A 20,380-nucleotide genomic window follows, 5' to 3' on the forward strand; every position below is an offset into this window, starting at 1 on the left:
CCGTTGTGGGTCCGCTCAAGATCGATTAAACCACGATTAAACGGCCCGCAACCGAAATGGCTTATTACGTACGCATCGTCTGTCCTCACCACAAGGGCTCGTCGTGCTGGCGGAACAATGCGCGACAACAACGTGGTTGAAGCAAGGAATCAATGGCTCACTCCTCACATCTTGACATTGTTCATGCCAGGGCAATTTGCTTGCTTGAGATTTCTGTAAGATGCGCGTGAGTGTTGCTAGTACGCGAATATATGTATATCCTTCATGTTTTGCTTGCCAACCCGCCGCAGCAAGGTACATACATAAAACAGTTCTCCAACCTCTTACATTCTCTACCGACCGAGAAGGCGTGCAAAACGCCTGTATAAATATAGACCTGACTTTGATCGTCATGGAGCACTGCAATTCGTAAGTTATACTAGAACTTAACCTTCTCCGAGCCGGTATAGTGACTAACCTCCGGTGGTGCAGGTCATTCGCCGTACAACGTAGATCACTACATAGTTCAACGCTGCGCAATGTGGGAAGCTGACCCGACGACATCCATAATGGAATGCGCATCGTGTTCCTGCACTACGGGGCACTTTTGACCACGAGTCATTTCCGCGCCGCCAGGAAGGCTAGTTAGTACACGAGGCAGACTTAGTGCAGCCATCAATGTTCCTCCAGACGTCCGCAAGGGTTTCATGGGCCTCTCAACATCCATATGATCATTTGATGATTCGCTGTCCGAGGAAATGTCATCGCTTGACTCGGAACGTCTGCGCTTTGCGGGAGATGACGTAGGAGTATATTTCCCGGAGGTTGCAGATGCAAATACTTGTCGCAGCGTATCATTTGGCCAAGGGTAAGGTTCCTCTTCTACACGAGAAGTTGAGGTACACTTCGTTGGGGAGCTGTTCGGTGTGCTTGGGGCTGAGGGCTGTGTACGGTACCCCTCTAATACATCTACGTTACGCGTGCACATACGCGTCATTATACTTTAGCGACGCGCTGTACCTGCCACAGTAAAGCTCACTCTTTCTGGCTCTCATTGCCGCATTGCGTATGCTCGCAGTCACGTCGGATGGAGTACTGTTGTTTGATGGGTTTATGCAATGCAAGCTCATGCAAGATTTCCGTCACTCACGCATCATTTCTTTGAATTTCCGAACCGATCTTAGAAATGCGCTCATCTTCCGTAAGTAGGCGTTTCGCGGGTGAGGAAATCATGATTTGTACAGTACGCATGCGATGGCAGTTGACAACGGACGCAGACTGCATTGATGGGTGAAACAATGAGGCACGTGATGGGCGGCGGCCAGGTTTAGATATCGGGCCGACCCTGAGCTAAGTACTTCGACTTCGAAGATTATCGATATGGCACAGCAACGTAAGTTGCCGAACAAGAGTGAAAATTCAAACAAGTCCTTATGTTAAACTTGGTTGTTCAAAGTCAGACCATTGCAGACGATTGGGGATAATTGATTGAGCAACCAACCGTGTACATACATTGATCCGATACCGAGGTCGAGGCTCGTCCTGGCTGGTTGCTTTGTTCGCACTTGCCCCGTATCGCCTTTGAATATTTGAATCATCGATCACATTCCCAGAGCTCGCGTCGCTAGCTATCAGACAAGGTTAGGCGCCAACCGAGCTCATTCTGAAACACCAAATCAAATTCAGTTGAGCGTCACTGAGATGACCCTCACAGGTATCACAAGTTGTTATCACCGGCGGTAATGTTTACTCGGAGCTGCGGTTCATAACGCTTGATTCGAGAATGGAAGCACAGAAGTTGGCCTACCATGTCGTGATCGTGGGGGGATGTGATGATCACTCGACATACTTAGTGAAGTTCGATGCATTTCCATAAGACAAACATAGTAAATTGGCTCTAAGGTTGCACCCATTACAGTACACGACCTTATCATCATCAAGGTCCAAGCATCGGGCGCCAGTGCACCACCAGGCACATATGAAATACGTACTACACAGGCCCTAGCCCCCACCACAATAAGCAGACTAGAAAAATTCGAATATACATAATGCTCACAATTTCATCGAGTGAAGAGCATTTTTACCGAGCGGTTCTAACTTCTAACTGTCGTATTTTCTCATTCGCTGGAAAAATATGTTTTGTGAATAACATAACTCCCGATTTTGGTAGCGAGAAGCATCGAAAAGTTGATTTCTATATAGAAAGATATTGACATATCTTATATTGGGTCAGCAGCAGCTACTGAAGGGTCAGATATTCCCTTTCGAAGTCCGTCATGCCACTGAGTCACCACCATCAGAATGCAACAGGCGAGGTTTCTGGCTGTGAACTCACTGGCGCTAAACACCACGTCCTTTCACATCCCGAGGGGTGCAATGTCACATGCCGGCGGATAGATATTAATGGTTGCGTAAGTACACTGATGAAGGTCGTAAGGGGAATGTACCATTCCCCTTACGGCCTTGTTTCGCTCGTCAGAGTTGCGATTGCCACTTGTGTTAGAAAAACAAGGGAGATGAGATCATCGACGACTTCACCAGTATCCACACTGATGCCAACAGTCATCCTGCGTGGGCTAGTATGGTATCATAAGCACTAAATGATGCGTGGAAGATCAACACCCGCCTTTGTCTCTGGTTTACACTTTGTGGGCGCTCCGTTCGCACTAGATCTAGACATTGACACGCCGACAGACAATAAGCAGCTAGCAAGCAAATCCCCATTGGTGCGGCCTCGTGCACACCCTTCTGATGACAAGACGCATGTTCGGAGGAACATCAATAGCATCCCCGGTCAACACATGGCTGAGCGGTGAACTGTTATTCCAAGCCATTAATTCATCAGACGAGTCGGGGACCCAAAGCGTCATTTCCGGCCAAGTCGGAGGCAGTGGTAGATGGGCGTCATCTTACGGTTTGCTCAACTTGGGATGAAAAGGCGTAAAAATAGTCCCGATTTTGGGCTTCCTGCCAATCACCCGAGAGTCTCCCAGACGGGGAAAGAGCCATGATCTGCAAAAGCTGCTGTTCGAAACCGTTGTGTCTGGAACAATTGATTTTGATATGAGCCTGTGCCACTGGGGACCGTGATGAAATATCGATGACGATCTCGCCAAGCATCAAATTGATTGTTACAGTCAAGTCAAGAGCATCATGGTGGCGGCGGCGACCACAGATTTTGGATGCCGATTACCAGGAATATCATAATGGTTCGGTAATCAAATTGAATCTGATCGACGCACTTCAGCGCTCACTTGATCAGGTGGAGATGTTTCGTGCAGACTCGAATATCCACATGCTTGAAAGTGATACAAACGCACTGCTAGTGCCTTGGCAGCACATATCAAGGGCACAACCACCACCAAACCGCGGTAATATGCACTGGAGTCCTGGAGGACGAGGCATGAGAGTAAGGTACGTAACGGTACTACAGACCCGCTGTTTCGCAGGGACATGTCAGAAGTTGACCCACCTAGGTGACGTCTCCTAGGATGCGTTTAAATCACTTGCCCCGCGCGCGTGCGATTGAACGGTGTACTTTTCGACGACGCAGTCTAGCCAATGCTTCATCAGCAATGACACTTCTGGCCATGTGTATTTGAACAAGGTCCCAAGATGCTGCAACACAGGTTAGTGCTAGCTGAACATCAAGGCTTCGATGAATCTTATGAATAATGAATCCCAGGACTAGTATAATCACCAAAGTGCATCCTGCGACCTAGAATTTGGCCCCCCTGCGTAGGTTATCGAAGAGCTCAAACCACATTCAAGGAAATGGCCAATAAAATCACACTCGTTTGAAAGAGTTGGATCGCGAGCTTCGAGGGTAAGTACACATTACTCGGAGCTGGAGGTGGTTAAAACTTTGATTCATCTACGGATCTAGAGCGTTGGATGTCATTGAGCACAACTTGAGTAGCCGGTGGGATTGTAAGACGTAAATAGATGAATGGTTTCCACTGCTTAGCTGAAGAAGGAGAAAACAGAAATAAGTGAGATAACATAAGCGATTGGACCTGCCATTCGACTTGTCCGTGGTAGTACTAGTACACGCAAGGCTAGTCACTGGCACGAGCCCAGCATAAGCCTTGGAATGACTGAACCACGCGAGATTCCAGCACACGAACGGATTCCTAAATAGGAAAATTGAGCCGTGGATGGTCGGGGATGTTGTTGCTTGCAGCCACGGCGAACCAACGCCTTCAGGACCTCCCACAGCTAGTAACTCTGGTCTCCAATTCGCTGTAGTTGCTCACAACGAGCGTCAGCTCGCGATATACGACTTTTTGACACCAATATCTTACACCCGATACGAGCATTATGGCAACCGGTTTTTGTCAATGTTCTGCAATTGCTTGGCTTTTCTTTATGAAATATATCTCGACAGCTTATGCCCAGAAGATATTCGCAGTTCCACCATTACAATGGCTCAATATCACCGGTAGCTTACTGGGTGCAACACCAGCTGCCGTCAAATATCCGTCCATCGGTTACGATCCATCGTCAAGTAACCTTATCATTTTCGGTGGTGAATCATCTAGTGGTATCCCAACAGACCAAACCTACCTGTATGTGCAATTTTTCCTGGATTCAAATATTTCAGTGTTATATAGAAAATGTTTTCAGTTTGAACCTTGGCACACTTGAATGGAGTACTCCTCAGCCTGAGGTGGGTCTACCACAAGGTTCACCCCCAGCCAGGTACATGGCTGTCAGCGGTGAAGACTTCTCCTCCAGTTAGTAAGTATCACACTTTCTGTTCATTTTTCTGTCTGTCTTATAATTCGCCAGTCGGCATGCTCACTTGGTGATGGGTGGAAAGGGGATTTCTGGACAAATTTTGTCCGACGTATGGGTTCGTGTCACTCGCAACATCCAGTCTATCAGGCTTTCTCATCTTTATCCAGGAATTTGATTTTATAAACGGATTCTGGTCCGAAGTCACTGTAACGACAAGTGGTCCACCACCACGTTGGGGCGCCTCTGGTGGCCGAGATGATACAGTAGCGCCTAATGCTACCACAACAAGCAACACGTTTTACATGTCTGGTGGTACCGATGGTACAAACATGTTTCCCCTATCGGATGTTTGGGATTTCACCATCTCCGGAACGTTATCATCTAATTTGGCGACTAATAACACATATGGTGCTTGGAGTAACCAATCCGTTGGCAGCGGTGGAGGCTACAACGTCAACCAGGCTTCCACAGTCGTTCAGACCCAGCTCGTCTCTGTGAGCGGCTGTGACACGACCGATAACTCGAATGAATCGTGCGCCGAGGGTACCTCGTATGTCCTGGGAGTAGGATCAAACACGTCAATCAGTCCTCCCCCGTGTCCTGTTCCACGATACGGAGGTTCGCTGGCTCCGAACCTGAGTCCTTCCTCTTCCAGTTATGGGAACCAGGTGTTCCTTCTACTTGGGACTTTCAACTCCTCATTGTGGGACGACCAAGGTGGGCTGCAGAAGGGCGAGGTTGCAGTTCTGGACATTGGATCAGGCGTTTGGAGCAGAGTCCTTCCGGCCGGTGATCCAGGCCAAGATGGCGTTCAGACATATCCCACACCTCGGGAGGGCGCCGTTGCCCTTTCTTATTCTCAGGCTCTCGTCGGTTCGGATAAAAGTGTGGCTTCTGATACCATTGTCTTCGGAGGTCAGGATGAATCCGGTGAATACCTCACGGAAGTTTGGATCTTGAGAGCGTACAATGGATCCATTTCAACCTCAGGCGGTGACTGGGGAGCTCCGTCTGGTCCTCTTCAGACAGGCATCAACGCCAATGGTGCTAACGTTACCGTCCAATTCCTGACTGAATGTGCGGTGCAGCTCATGTCTTCTAGTTCTACTACGCCGTCTGGTTCCCCGGCTACAACAAGTGGTTCTCAGTCATACCAGCAGTCGTATAATGTCTCTTTCGCGCACAAACTACTGGCACCCCTTTCTCTTGCCATTCTTCTCCCATCCCTCCTTCTTTTACGTCTGGCTCTGCCTCCAGCAAAAACACATCGTCCCACGGATCGTAATCTTGCTCTCTTATATTTATCAGCTATTGTAGCTCTTGCAGCATATGGTGCTGGTGTTGGCGGTCTTGTCTCGGCGTTCACGTCAATGAGCTCCACAGGGACCACAGTGAAACGTGCAGTTTTACCAACTGGGCATGGAGTCGCAGGACTTGCATTATTCATCGCACTCTATGTGATGATGCCCCTTCTATATCTCTTTCATCTGTGCTGCTCGCCATCGCACCCACCGAAAGAGATCAGTCCAGAGGCAATTACTTCTCGCGCCAACTCCACCGACACTGCTGAGAAGCTCGCAGCATACACTGCCACGCAGCACTCACAGTATCCCCCTTCTCAACATACTCCTCGCACTCGTTTACATTCCTGGGGTGGTTCGAGCTTCTTGCTGGGCCGCAGGAGTCGGGAAGGAAGAACCTCTACTGACAGCGAGTCCGTACACTCGTCTGGGCCGCAACGAGCATTCGAGGTCGTCAATCGCCCAGCACGTATTCGTAGATCCAGCGCAAATGGGCTTGCGTATCCAAATGTAGATGCATATCAACGCGTACCTGTTGCACCAAGGAGTTTGGGTGACGTAGACTGGCTTGATCGACGCCGCAGTCTGAACGCAGTGGTGAGCACCGACCTCTTTCTAATTGTTTCTAATAGAAGAAATTCAATGTCATCTTAGAACGAACTCGATCTTGTTTCTGGCCAAGGTCAACGCAACCTCATCAATAGCTCTACTCCCAACACAGCAGAGATGTTGAGCACCCGTGCTCTCGTGCCTACACCAACATTCCCCCACATTACTCACGAGCTGCCTTCGTTGTTTGAGATATGCCTTCGTGTCCTCTTCCATACTCTCGTTTTAGCTCTTTGCATTCTTTCCCTCATCGCGCTGTGGAATCGGGCTCATCTAGCACTCTTTGCAATATTTCTTCTATGGACTTTTATCTTTTATATTTGCCTTTTTACTCTCGCATGGCATGGTCGACCAAGGAGGTCCACACTTACTTATCTCATCGCCCGGTTTCGCGCGGAGCCTCCGCCGACTGTTTCTCCCGGGACCCCGACCTCCCGCCCGTTGTCAATGGTGGGCAACGAACAATATCCTTTCCCCACCGATACTCGTGGCCCATACCTGCATGAACCTCCTTATCGCGCTGCCAGGGCTCATGATGATGTGTCCACAACTATCGGTGGGCCTCGCTCAGTCGAAACAGATTACGATGAGGAGGATGTAGATGAAGAGACCAGACAGCGGCGGATAGAAGAAGAGATGGGTAGACGAGAGGTGTCTATCGTCACAGTCCCCAAGCGCAAGCTATGGATAACGAACCCCTCATGAACTTGTTGATCAACCATTCCATGGCCACTCATTCTATGTGTTATTTGCGTTTCATAGTACTACTTATCGGCACCCTCCTTCCCTATGTCATCGTACCATAACTGCATACTCCTTAATCCATACCACCATTCAAGGATTTGTTCAATGCTCCTCGGTATTTCTCACGTCGATCTGTTCACGCGTTTTGATCTCGACTATACCGATGTATTTCTGTACGCAACGGACATTAAAGGACTGACTAGAATTGTAAAAAGTGAGCGAATGTCCAAAGAGTGTTCATAAAAATCCTGCGATAAAAAGCAAATATAAAGCCAAAGAAACATAAACCATCCAAACTGCTCAGCTCTCACTCACCCTCCACAGCAACATCACGTCGCCACCTGTCCACACGACCATACTTGCCTGCATCGTGCGCTGGGGGAGGTGAAGGGGGAGCCATTGGTACACCCATCATCATTGAAGGGACGGCCATAGGCGTGAAAATGCCGGATCCCATCATGGCGGGGTTGAAAAACATGCTGTTCTGTATTTGAGCTTGCATCATCATTTGTTGTTGCTGCTGAGCTTGGGCGAACATCTGGTACTGTGTTCGACGTTGTTGCTCAGGATGGAAGGCCAGTGGCTTGTCGTCATCTTCTTCACCGCCAATGAAAGGCAACGATGTCTGAGAGGCCAGTGGTAATCTAGAGGCCCGTAGACCAAGCGGCCGCTGGTCCTCATCGTCATCCGCGCGCGATTGGCCATCGAAGTTGACAGATCTGGCTTTGTTGATGACATCCACCAGGGGCTTGTCCTCGTCCTCATCATCGTCATCTGCATGATGCGAAAGCTGAGTGGTCCGTTTGACAATCCTAGCTGCTGCTGCCGTCAGCGGGATGTCTTCTTCCGAATCATCTTCAAAGCCCAATGGCCTCAATTGCGATGCTCGCCTGACAGCACGCTGAGCAGCGGCTGTCAAAGGAAGATCTTCTTCGCTGTCATCGCCATTTAGTTGTGGAGACTGAGAAGATGCGTTGGCATGGGATGACCGTAGCCCAACCCCAGTGGTTCGTCTGAGTTCATTGTCTTCGTCTGAAGACTCAGAAACCCAGCGGTCAGCCGCTTTTTCGAGAGCTGCCTTTGGCACAGCATCGTCGTCGTCGCTGTCGGTTTCACTCTCATCGACCTGCGGTGCGCGCTTAATAATTGGCTTCTGGATGGCAGGCAAAGTGGGAGGGGTCGAGCCTACTCGTGGTCCAGAGGGGAGGTCGGGTGAAGTGGACTCTAGCGGAATGGCGCTACCTTTTCCTTTGAATTTTCCTTTCTTCTTTTTCTTGCTCCGCTGTTCCTCTTCCTCCTCTTCCCGCTTCTTCCGTGCTTCAGCTTCAACTTTCTCTTCTGCCTCCATTTTTTTCAACTTGGCCATTTCAAGATCCCACAGCGTGTCCACACCAAACACCGAGCGACTTTTAGACAAAAGCTGCTCTGCCCCTGGACCAAGATTCGTGGGAGGTTTTTCTCCATCCATGTCCAGGAGAGGCTTGCTGCCAGAGGAGTTCCGGCGTAAGAGAGACATGCGAGGATTTGGAGTGATCACATTGTCAAGATTCTGTGAGGGGGGACGACCAAGTGTCTGGGGGTCAATGAGAGTGCTTGATCGGCGAATCTGACCCCGGACCATCATCGATGGTCTTTCGTCACCGGTGAAGACACTAAAGTGACCGTCAGGACGGTACTGAAAAAACAGTTGAGATGCTTACCGAGCTTTCTGCTTTATCTCCGCTTTGCGATGTTCTAGATTATCTATCAAACTCCTTCCATAGAGCTTCCCAGCCGGGCGCTTCATTTCCACCTCAGTGGGAGGAGGGACAGGAGGGAGGGGTATTGAAACGGGCACAGGAGACTCTTCTTCTTCTGGTTCTTCGAACTTCGCTTGTTCACCATCTTTCATCGCTCGAGGAAGACGACGGTCAATATCAGAGTACGCAATATCTCTTTGCCCTCCGACCACAAGTGTGTTGCGAAAAGCGAGTTGAGACAGCGTAAGACTTGCTCGAGGATTAGGAGTGAAAGAATTGGATGCTATGGGCGCTGAAGCGGGAGTCATGTAGTTCGTTAAAGAGGTAGACGAACGGTTTGCAGAGCGAGCACCTGGTGGCAAGGGTGGGCCATCTGTAGATGTCTCAAACCCAATTCTAGGTGTAAAGGAAGGAGGGGGAGGGGGGGGAGGAGCCACATTTTGCAATGGGCTTGGCATAACCAGAACCTTTGGCCTAAGTAGCTCAACGGTGGAATAAGGTCGATCCCTGTGCGAGTCTGCTTCGGTGTCATTATCAATGAGGACCCGAGTACCCATTGACCCAACGGACATTGTTCGCGCACGAACTTTGGGATCGAATCGTGACAACCGGGAAGGAGAGGGAGGTCTTACAGCAAAGGGGTTATCCTCTGCAAGTATATTCTTGGATGCCATGGTACCCATCGTTGCATTAGACGTTGATCTGCCATGATTGACTTTGGGATCAAACCGGGATGCACGGTCAGGTGAAGGGGGTCGGACAGAAAAGGGACTGCCCTCCGCATCAACATTTGCGCCGCTCAAAAAGTTCTTTGAGCCCATACTAGTGTCGGATTGAGTACGGGTATGTAAGTCAGCACGTGAAGCAGGTCTTTCTCCACCGGGAGAACCGTCTCGAATTGAGACAGACGGGAACGGAACAGAATGAAGAGGAGGTACAACAGGCATTGTCTCGATGAGAACGTGGCTAGATTCACGGCGACGTGGCATTGGACGCTGAGGGGATTGCATCCGTTCCAAGTCAGCAGAAGATCGAGGACGAGCAATGTCTGAACCAGCAGTGTTCTCAGCATCCAAGAAGGCACCTCCAACGCCAAGGTCATCCATAGTCCCCATACTGATTGGGCGGGACAACCTTCCCCGAGGTCCGTCATCTATAGCGCTCCGGGCATTTCGATACGTCATCACTACCGGATGAGGGTTAGGCAACACCTCTGACTTAGCCTTCGCCTTGCCCTTTGCTTTTGCTTTGTCTTTGTCTTTGATGAATCCGTCGAGGCCCCATGAAGCAAGATCTACCTCGCCAGCTTCCTCGTCTTCGAGCTCCTCATCATCATCAGCTCCGAAAGGATTCCTCAGTCCGTCGATAGAGCTTCTAGACCTTCGGTTCCCTAGAGTAGAATCGCCTGTTTCACTGGGCACAGATACTCCGAGGTAGTCAGTACTCTTACGAGACTGCCCTCTTCGGAGATGAGCGAAGATAGCGCTGTCATGTGCGGAGACCAGGGGCAAGTTGGGGTTGGTTGGATCATTGTCATACTCTGCAATTGCAAGAGACTTTGTGAAGGGTGTCGGTCAACCAAGTCTCGCACACTTACCAAGTAGCGCTGCAGCTAATTGAAGGCGGGAGAAGGCTGCGGGCGTAGCCATGAAGTATATACAGACGGAAAACTCGCGTCCAGTCTATAAACGATTGTGAAGGTCAGCGAATGCTCGGCGTGGACTGTCGTATATATATATGGACGTTCTGGATAGTGCTGCCAACGGTAATACCCAAGTACTGTGGTGGGATCAACTTGAGAGGTGGCATAGCCTCCCACGTGGTCATCATTTTTCAATGCTAAACCTCGGGATAAAAGTCACGGTGTCGTCTCTTTCCTCTCGTTAACGACGTAGCTCATAGATGTACAATGGACAAGCTAGCTACACGGGAATCAAATCGTCTGGTTATCGAGGATTGTCCTCTCAGAGGCGGGGCAACTGTAACAAGCTTGGTTACCATCTTCCCACATCTTCCGGTCTTAACCTCCATCGCAATGAGCGAATCAACAAACTTTTTCACAACAAAGCTGAAATTGACCTTACACCGCTGTGGGATATCCAAGAACTGGACACCCAAGGACTCGGTCAACAAAGGTAATCAAAAGAAAACAAACGCATCGAGAAGAATGACGGAAGCATTTTCAATGCCCTCAGCACCACTGCGCTCGCGCAGCACCAAGAATTGTCTGTTCCGGCAATCACATATAGAGTGGGCCCACTCCACTGTCCCGAAGATATCCGCCGCATACCTGACACTATCATGCCGGATGACCCACGGATGGGCGCGGATCAAGGTAGTCGCCGAACTGACGAGCAGTAAGTACAAGCCGGGAAAACACGACACCAAGGTGCACATAATCCCGAGGCATCAGCTTTGGAGACGTTTTGCTTTCATGATATCTTTCTGCCGCGACTATCGCAAGCTTCGCGTCCACATATGGTCGGTCTGGTATCCCCTACTTTCACATCGAGAAGCACAAAGATGCGTTTGAGTGCATCATCTCGACCGTCGTCTTTGGCAATGACGAATGCATCGGCTTTGATGCGACGAAGAAGATTAGAAGGCTTAAGCTTTCAGCGCCATCTCGTCCTTCCCGTACTCCTAAGAGATTGCGCACTCGTCGGAAGACTCAAAGTGTCTCATCATTAGAGGGTGATGGCGTTCTCGAATCGCACGATAGCTCTTCATCTTACTTGCCCCCTAATATATTTTCTTTAAGTCAGAGGAGGCCCAGCCTGACGTCTGAACTGCTCCCGCTGGACCGCTCTCGACCTCACCTCATGACGGAGCTTTGCCTACACTTCTGGCTGAACATGTAAACGCTCTAACCTGTGAAACAGACCAAGTAGCGCGTGTCTTGACAACCAACCACGAACTATGTACTGATCCACGCGTGCCTTACCATCAATATTACCGATACCCCCTATGATACTCCGTTATATCTTATGTACGTTATTCGCCTTGGTATACCCAGAAATTCTGTCTGTCATCGTTTCTCACAACTGTGAAGTACACAGTAGGAATTTTCTTGGTAGTCGACTCAGACATGAACGTTATTAAACTCTGAAATCGCCCACCCGAGTCGTTTGGTCAGGTGTAAATAGACATTGATTTTATTATTGACCAGCCTGAACTGCTATGAGATCTACTGCAACATTACAGTTCATCGTGAACAACATTTCCATGTTCATCAATTTCCTCCATCTCGAATTGAATCTGGTTGCTGTTCACTTCCTCAGGATCGGGTATGTCACTAGGCAACTCTGGGTCAACGGGAGGAGCTGGTTTCACGGTGTCATCTGTCGGTGCGGTCTCAGAGACACCGAGTGATCGCCTGAGCACTCTATCCACACGAGTCAAAAACCTGCGTGGCGTCATTATGAGACATCGTTCTATCAGTTTTGTCAGGACCTACATGTTGGAGTTGGCAACTTCAAACCCGGAACGAACAAGAGCCCCGTCGATCAAGATAGAAGTAACCTCTTTGAGCTGTGCCTCAGAATCTAGGTCTTTGTCATCGCCATCTGCATTCAATTGCTCGACGTGTTCTAGGAGGCCTTCGATCAACGGCGATCGCGGATTGATTTCCAGAACTTTCTGCTTCTTCATATAGACTTGCATAGCATCATTCTGCTGGGCCCCGCGGCTTGTGGCACCTGAAAATGTCTTCTCAGTCTCAACCAGCGCTGCCAAGTCACTAGTTCAACGCACTCATGAGCTTCTGGACATTTGCTGTGTAACCCATGCTGTCTGCGACAATTGCACAAGGACTCGTGACGAGCCTATTAGAGACGATCACTGACGAATACACAACCTCAGGTTAGAGTATCATATAATCGTAAAATGGATACTCACCTTTCTTAACATTGTCACCAGCCTCAATTGTCAACCACTCAAGAAGGGGAGCGTATTTGTCTGTCAGTTCCGCGATTTCATCCTTCTCCTCTTGGGTGTCTGTGCGGGTATGAGAATAACGAAAACTCACGTTGATAGGGACTCACCATCTCCGAAATCCAATCCAGCCTTGGCGACGTCCTGGAATGGGACACCCCTTGTTAATCCATCAGTGAAATATTCTTTCAATCGTGAAGGTCATCAGTGGCTTACTTCCAATTTCGGATGCTTTGAAGCATAATTTCGTCCAATGGCTCGTTCAGAAGCAGTACTTCGTACCCGCGGGCGTGCAACTTTTCTACAAACACGCTTTGAGATAGATGGTCGATGGATTTGCCCATGTCAGCGAGATAGAAAATCTGGATTGTGTTTCAAACATGTTGCTCCATTTCTTCTCAATACCACTCACCTGCTTTTGTCCTTGCTTCCTGTTCTCCAAATACTGGGATGGTATAAGGTTAGATCCATGCTCCCGAATGATAATAATGATAGCCACCAACCGAGTCAAACGATACGGCTCCCCGTTGGTTTGTGTCAAAGCGTACAAGAGCTGCCAGTTTCTGGCGGTTTTTACTGTCCTCTGACGCGGCCAGTTTCAAGACTTGACCATAATGCTTCGTGATCTCTGCATATTTTTCCTGGTCTTCTTCAGCAATTTTAGAAAAGAGCTGAATGAGACGGCGTAAAATAATTTGCTTGATCTGTTTGAGGAAAGAGCTGGACTGGAGGGTTTCGCGAGAGACATTCAATGGGAGGTCATCAGCTAGATGATAGGTATAGAAGTCAACACAAATTCCCTGGGCCGAACCGAACCGATTTACCGTCGATAATGACCTTCACCCAGCTAGCCCACTTCGGCAAGCCATATTCACCTAGGTCAGAGGTGATGAACACGTGTTTCACCAGCAGTTTGACGTCTTTTGCCGAATTATCGAGTGGCTTGTTGAAAAACTCCTCAGTCCTTGAAAGACATGGGTAAGAAGCACATAATCATCATCACAACTACTCACAAACGCGAGGGAATGTAAATGAGAGCATGGAAAGACACGCCGGATTCCGAGTCACCATGGAAATGATGCCATGCAAGGGGTTTCTGGAAGTCTTTGAAGGTTGCCTGGTACAGTAACTCATATTCTTCATCAGTGACTGTCTTTGGATCGCTGGCAAGAAGATGAGCATATCCTTGCGAGAGCAAGAGCAACAACGTACCGCATCCAGAGGGGAGGCTGCGCGTTCAAGTGTTCCCAGTGACCAACTATGACCTTCTTCATCTTGGGAGATGCGGATTCCTTCTCTGCATCTTCCTCGACCACGGCTTCATCCTCATCCACGTCAGTAGATTTCTCTTCTTGCTCGCTTAAAACAACCTCTTCGTCTACGTCGGGAACTTCTTCCTCAGCCTCATACCAAATGTAAATCGGGAAGGCAGTCGAAAATCCAGAGTGCTGGTTACTGAGATACTTCTCAAAAAGATGCGCAACAAGATAGAGTGAGATACATACACAAGCTTCATAAGGTTAGAGGTCACAAGATAATGGGAAGCGTCACTCTTCAAATAAAGTGTAATCTCAGTTCCATGCCCGAGGGTATTTCCGCGTGGGTCAGGGTATATCTCGAATGAACCCTCATCCGCAGAAGAACTGAAGACATTCTGGATAGGGTTAGGATTCTTGGATGAGGATGGGGATAAAGATGCAACGGTAACTTTATCTGCCACAAGGAAACTGTGGAAAGTTAACCATGTGTCCACGGACTCGAAAGTTGCACTGACCTGCTGTAAAAACCAAGCCCGAATGCACCAATAAGATTGCCAGTTGCGGTCGAGTCGTCGCCATCCACTCCCGCAAGAAAGTCAGAAGTTCCGGACTTTGCCAAAGTACCCTAAATATTCAAAATGTTGTTATGTCACACTCACGCTCAGTAAGACGACAACACTCGTACCAGGTTAGTTGTCAGTTCCGCTGCACTCATGCCAATCCCGGTGTCTGGGCACAACAGTAAGTACTGCGACATACCATGGTGCAGAGTGATTCATACCGGTAATGATGATACGACCACCCTCGCCATTGGGATCTTTCTCCGTTTTGATGGTGAGGTTCAGAGGGGAGACACCATCCCATACGCTCTTCTCTGTGAGCGCGGTGAGCCGAAGCTTTTCGAGTGCATCATTGGCGTTTGAAATGAGTTCCCGCAAGAACACGTCCCTGAGATAAGTGGGTTCAGCAAAGAGAATGTGTGAAGCTTCAGGGATTGCAATGTCACCTGTTTGAGTAAAGACTGCAGTACGTAGTACATAGTTAATAGCGCTCGGTGTCGACTCTAATGTGAGGCTACTGCACCTGTTGACAACTATCTTGCGCAGGCGTGCAACATCGCTCTGTCAAACAAATCATCTGCTAAGCCATATTAATACAAAACAGAAGCGGAGCCTACCTGGTAGTCATATTTAACCTTATTAGCACCTGCATCTTGCGCAAGAACGCATGACGAGAGGGCTGTAAGTGACAGGATTAGAGGACTCAGCAGACGCATTGTCGAGTGAGTCAACTGGGAACGGGAGTGGTCTCTTGTCTGGTGCTTTGAGGTCCAACAGCAGTTCGGTAATTATTTATGAAGTATGAAATCCTTGTGTGAAATTGAAAGTACTGACGTGTTCGATACCACGTGATTGACTTCTAGTGTCACCTGACGACACGCGTGTTCTCAAAAGCTGTAAATCAAATGAAGAACTCAAGGAGATGAGCGCTTGAGCTACTAAGTACATGAATCAACTATGCTACACATGAACAGATAGTTTAGGTGCAGTCAGACCTGCAACATAATCCTAGCATGGATTATTAGACAAGGTTGCAAATTCCAAACCCTTCTTTCAACTCACCCTTAACCATCGTTCTCGCTGTGCTGCCACATGCTCGAACATAATGTATCTCTTATCATTCTAACAATTAATTAGTTGTCACATCCATTCCACGAACGACTAGCCATACCTTCAGCACTTTCTCGATGTCCGAAAGGTCCACACTCTTTGCGAGCGCTTTCATGTCGACCTTTCCACCAAAACCTTCGCCTTCATCCTCACCTAAATCATCTGCTTTGACCCCTCCCTCGACTCCTTCACCTCCGATTTTTCCCAATCTTCCCCAGAACTCAACAAAGGAGTTCTCCGCAAGCATCTCGTCGAATGCTTTTCTGCATTCGTATGTCCGTTCGCGTTGCCATTTCTCGTATTCTTGCTGGAGACCACGAGTGTCAAAGTCGAGTTTTGTCACCGGAAGAGATTTTAATATGGATTCAAGCGGAAGAGCAGAGAATGGTGTTGCTAAGGATGGAGCATGGGCTTGGAACAACGAATGTAGACCGGCCAAATGTTTCATCTGCAACTGACTCATATGTGTATGGAAGAGATGCAATTGCTGATTTACAGGGAGAGGGGAGTTATTGAATCGAGGATCGGTTTGTAGTTGGGGACGTATCGATTCCCAGGTGGCCTGCGATCACAATGAGATGTGGATTAGCAACTGGCTCGAAGAAAAAAGTAACCGTACCTGTGGATCTCGCACTGCATCTGTAAGCAGTGTGCTAAACAAGAAAATGGAAAGAAGTTGAGCGACGTGACCTGGACTCTTGAATTTTGGAAAGTAAAGGCGGCTCACCGGAATTCTCTTTCACCTTCCTCCAGGTTCAGACCCATCTTGGAGCGCCCTATTTCGGCGTCCATACGACTACGATCAGCTCTCACCTTTTGTTCACGTTCTTTGAGGGCTTGTTCCTTCTTGTCTCTGCGCTTTTGCTCTGCATCTTCTTCTGTACCGTGTTTTCCCGTCTCATCTGTAACTTTAGTAGAGGTTGAATGCGAAGATGAAGACCCGTGTGCCTTGAGGAAGGTCTGGAATAGCTCTTCACGCAGAGACGAAGACCCGACAGCATCGTATCGTGCGTCATGGGATAATTTTCGTTTCACCTAGAATACAAACTTTCAACATATCCGATGACGATAAGGCAGACAGATACTTACGTCCTTCCATAATGAATCTGACCTGACCACACCGCTCTCCCGCAGAAGAGTAAAGAAATTCGCCTCCGCCTTCTCGGCGGCTATACGCTTTTCTAGATTGAAAAATGTCAGCTAAATACATCGCTCATGAAGCATAACAAAATTCGTACTCTCTCCGAGCTCTTTGAGATACTCCTTGAATCGTTTCTCTCGTTCTCGGTCATCTCTCCCCCATCCGTAAAATCGCCGGTCTTTTTTCCATGTCCTTCGAAAGTCAGACCAGGATGTTCTCGTGCTTTTCACTTCTTGGCTAAGAAGTCGTTCATACTCTTCCTTAGGATTTGCTTCTGCCTTTTCTTTCTTGACATTTTGTTGCCGTAGTTCGCGCGCGCGATCCCGACAGTATTCATCGAATGCATCACGACGCGCTGAAACAGAAGGGAGTAGAACGTAGCGCGGATCTGATATAAACAAGGGTAATGAAGTATCCCAAGGGTGTAAAGGACTGATATCCTTTTCCCTAAGTAAGGTCTGGTCGATGAAGTTAACCAAGGTGTCATCAATCAAGAGCTAGTGACAGACCTTGAACAATGCCTTAGCCTCTTCAATAGAGAGATCGACACGATCGGGCATGTTGAGCTGAGACCTCTCATTTTCTTGCATTTTCTTTGCTTCTGTGTCTTCCGCTTCCTGTGCAAACTTGGCCTCTTCTTCCAGCCTCTTCTTCTCCTCCTCTGCTTCAGCAGCGAGTTGTGCAGCAGCCTCGCGTTGCCACTCCTCCTCCTCGCTCTCATCGTCATCATCATCCTCCCCTTCTTCCTCCTCCTCCTCCTCTTCGCCTTCAGCCTCTTCTTCTACTCGCGCCTTTTTCGAAATCACAACCTCGTCCAAAAATTGAGGTTCTTCCGCTTTTCGCTTTACAAGGCTCTGCATTTCTGTCTTAATCCGTTTGAGCTCCTGCTCTTCCTCGAACCCCAACTTCTCGACGTCCTTTCCCTTTGCTTCCTGTTGTTGATCCTGCGCATCTTCATGTTTCTCGGCACGCTCGAATGCTTCAAGAGCATCTTTTATTTCCTCCGGCACGGTCCACACGCTCTGCTTCTTGGCCTTGTGTGAATAGAATATATTCCCCTCCGTCGTCGTTACACGAAGCCATTCTGTGCCAGGTATCGGGGTTTTTACCGACGGTTTGTCTTTCTTCTTTGGAGGCTGCGGGATGATAGCTTGTGGGATAATAGGGAACGCAGGAAGTGGCCGAACGTAGGTAGACTCTCGTGTCCCGGCGTGGTAGTAGTATGGTTGGCCCGCAGGTCCTGTATGTATGTGTTAACAACTAGAGCGCCTAGTGCGTTTTGAGACACATACCAACGTGCTCCGTCCACCCTGGAGGTAATGGAGGGGCGCTAAATGAGTTCATCACAGTTGCTTGCATTGATAAATGTGTTTGCAGCTGGAACGGCTTAATAGCGCTCAAGCCTCACGTGCTAACTTTAAGTTACACTGCCACCAGAGCGCCCACCGTCGACATGCCAATTTGCTTTCAACGTATTTCTTCTTGCTCGATAAATACTACCAAATCAGTATTACAGTACTTCAAAATACGACTTCAGCACACAGAAGCATTACATGTACACGCACGCCCGGATCCACATTGAACATTCCATATCGCAGTGCGTCGTAATCGTATTTTGTATCTAGACAATGAATTCACAGTGACCAGTGTCGTGTTTACCAGCCACCTGGTCGATGATAATTGCTGCATGGAGCTCCAAACCGAAGGTGCACTGTCAGCTGGAGAGAACAGACCCAATCCAGGAGACATAGGTTGTATTTTTTTGCATCAGAATTAGTTACTTACTAGTTAATTAGGATGATACCTTTCGAACAAGATCAGTCGAGACGGTCTCCGAGTCCAGATGGTGCTCGTACAACTGTGGAAATGCCATCATTACCCTGAGCATTCCCAATACTAGCCCGAGTCGACCCAGTTCACCAGGACAATCTCATAGCTCAGCTCAGCAGTCGCGCCAATGCATCGGCCAACGTTGATGACTCTGGTGACACATGTCCCAGTACTCAATGTCATCTTCCCCCCAGTTCCTGGATCGCTTGCTGCATGAAGCTCCCGATGACGTGTCTACCCTTTCCCATGTCAAATTCACAATGACCGTCGATTCAATCCTGCTATCGGAGCAAAGAAGGAACTACTAGTTAAGGCAAAGCAACTACGTGCAATGGCTAAGTTGATTATCTGGTAACGTGTCGTGGTCCACTTATAGCTAACTCGATGATTTTGCCGTATCGAATGGGGACAACAGCATGAAGGTGGAACCACATCTCATTTGAAGCATACTAAAAGAGGCTCGATCTCACGGAAAGACTACCAGAGTGCCGCACAGTGAGCTCGTTGTCAGTTCCTTGAACACAGACACCAGTACATTCAAAGGAGTCCCAGGGGACGAGTAAGCGGCCCACAAGTGTATAATGAGAGGCTCATTTCTTCACTTCACAGCCCTAAATATCGACTTTACATTCGTCGTGACCTCTTATGCTCAGGCTCCTTGTCGCCGTATCATGACCAACTTCGTCTCACTCGCTCACTACATTATTCATACCCACTCATCACATTCATGATGCTCTCGTCTGTTGTCGTCATACTCGCTTTGCAATGTTCGTAGCCGAAACATGATGTTCTCGATATACACAGTCTCACACGCCTGGATACTACCAAAACGCATTGTTCTTATACACGGCCTTACCTAGATCATTTTAAATTTCAGATGTTTGTACACACGTATGTGCATGCATGTAGCGTGTTTTGACTGGGATATTAAGTACTTACTGCCAGCAACGAGGATGACCAGTTTCGGTAACCATCAGTGCTCGCTCGCTCGTTCTGCCGAGAGACTACCGCCATTCAGAGCTCTTGCTTGTCTGTTTGAAGATGCTGATCTGGACTTCTATGGGCCGCTCGCTCCCGCCGACCTCCAGTAACGTTGCAGTAAGACCTCTCACGCAACATCAATAGCCCCAATCAAGGCAATGGCGGTGCGGAAGGCATGTCCAAAGTGGGGAGAGGGGACATTCGCCACCTCACGCCATACCCAGGTCGGGTTGGATTGCTATTTGTTGAGAATTTTTTCTTACCTCTGAGTTGGTGTCTAATTATAAGTACCAGCACACGAGTCGACAGCGAAATTTCGCATTTGGTCTCTGAGTTTATGTAATTATAAGAATTACTTACATTTGGAAATACTCTACTCCGAGGATTAGGCCTTAGGGCTGAGCGCTCAGCCAGCCAGCCAGGGTGAGGTTGGAGGCCCGTAAATCTCGCTCAC

The 20,380-nt window shown here is 48.6% G+C and overlaps 5 protein-coding genes across 5 annotated transcripts; 2 read left to right on the forward strand and 3 right to left on the reverse strand.

Moving 5' to 3' along the window:
• Positions 1–5: 5 nt before the first annotated feature.
• On the reverse strand, positions 6–1,376 carry F5147DRAFT_666643 (uncharacterized protein). The gene is made up of 3 exons (XM_041435178.1): positions 1,130–1,376; positions 458–1,074; positions 6–399 (listed from the first exon to the last, which is right to left on the reverse strand). Exon 2 carries the CDS (start codon positions 974–976, stop codon positions 506–508), a length of 471 nt encoding a protein of 156 aa, XP_041298866.1. The 5' UTR covers positions 977–1,074; positions 1,130–1,376; the 3' UTR covers positions 6–399; positions 458–505.
• Positions 1,377–4,134: 2,758 nt separating this feature from the next.
• Positions 4,135–7,514, forward strand: F5147DRAFT_666661 (uncharacterized protein). The gene is made up of 5 exons (XM_041435179.1): positions 4,135–4,547; positions 4,606–4,719; positions 4,771–4,834; positions 4,887–6,617; positions 6,675–7,514. The coding sequence occupies exons 1-5, from the start codon at positions 4,300–4,302 to the stop codon at positions 7,332–7,334; spliced, it is 2,817 nt and encodes a 938-aa protein (XP_041298867.1). The 5' UTR covers positions 4,135–4,299; the 3' UTR covers positions 7,335–7,514.
• Positions 7,515–10,912, reverse strand: F5147DRAFT_666664 (uncharacterized protein). Its single transcript, XM_041435180.1, has 3 exons — positions 10,710–10,912; positions 9,074–10,652; positions 7,515–9,025 (listed from the first exon to the last, which is right to left on the reverse strand). The coding sequence occupies exons 1-3, from the start codon at positions 10,759–10,761 to the stop codon at positions 7,681–7,683; spliced, it is 2,976 nt and encodes a 991-aa protein (XP_041298868.1). The 5' UTR covers positions 10,762–10,912; the 3' UTR covers positions 7,515–7,680.
• Positions 10,913–11,973, forward strand: F5147DRAFT_832603 (uncharacterized protein; the record flags this gene model as incomplete). Its single annotated transcript, XM_041443822.1, has 3 exons — positions 10,913–11,247; positions 11,308–11,469; positions 11,577–11,973. Exons 1-3 carry the CDS (start codon positions 11,015–11,017, stop codon positions 11,971–11,973), a joined length of 792 nt encoding a protein of 263 aa, XP_041298869.1. The 5' UTR covers positions 10,913–11,014.
• F5147DRAFT_625851 (Hsp90 protein-domain-containing protein) lies at positions 11,899–18,528 on the reverse strand. Its single transcript, XM_041432686.1, has 27 exons — positions 18,408–18,528; positions 17,625–18,355; positions 17,213–17,573; positions 17,064–17,155; positions 16,702–17,009; positions 16,594–16,627; positions 16,036–16,536; positions 15,927–15,986; positions 15,482–15,625; positions 15,388–15,425; positions 15,311–15,325; positions 15,086–15,252; positions 14,990–15,033; positions 14,820–14,929; positions 14,551–14,772; positions 14,258–14,500; positions 14,059–14,208; positions 13,870–14,009; positions 13,549–13,811; positions 13,458–13,490; positions 13,262–13,407; positions 13,156–13,205; positions 13,010–13,108; positions 12,866–12,952; positions 12,570–12,810; positions 12,232–12,518; positions 11,899–12,172 (listed from the first exon to the last, which is right to left on the reverse strand). Exons 1-26 carry the CDS (start codon positions 18,472–18,474, stop codon positions 12,311–12,313), a joined length of 4,554 nt encoding a protein of 1,517 aa, XP_041298870.1. The 5' UTR covers positions 18,475–18,528; the 3' UTR covers positions 11,899–12,172; positions 12,232–12,310.
• Between the last annotated feature and the right edge of the window lie 1,852 nt (positions 18,529–20,380).

The sequence above is a fragment of the Suillus discolor genome (assembly GCF_016758755.1).
Source record: "Suillus discolor strain FC423 chromosome Unknown F5147scaffold_3, whole genome shotgun sequence".
Taxonomy (NCBI): domain Eukaryota; kingdom Fungi; phylum Basidiomycota; class Agaricomycetes; order Boletales; family Suillaceae; genus Suillus; species Suillus discolor.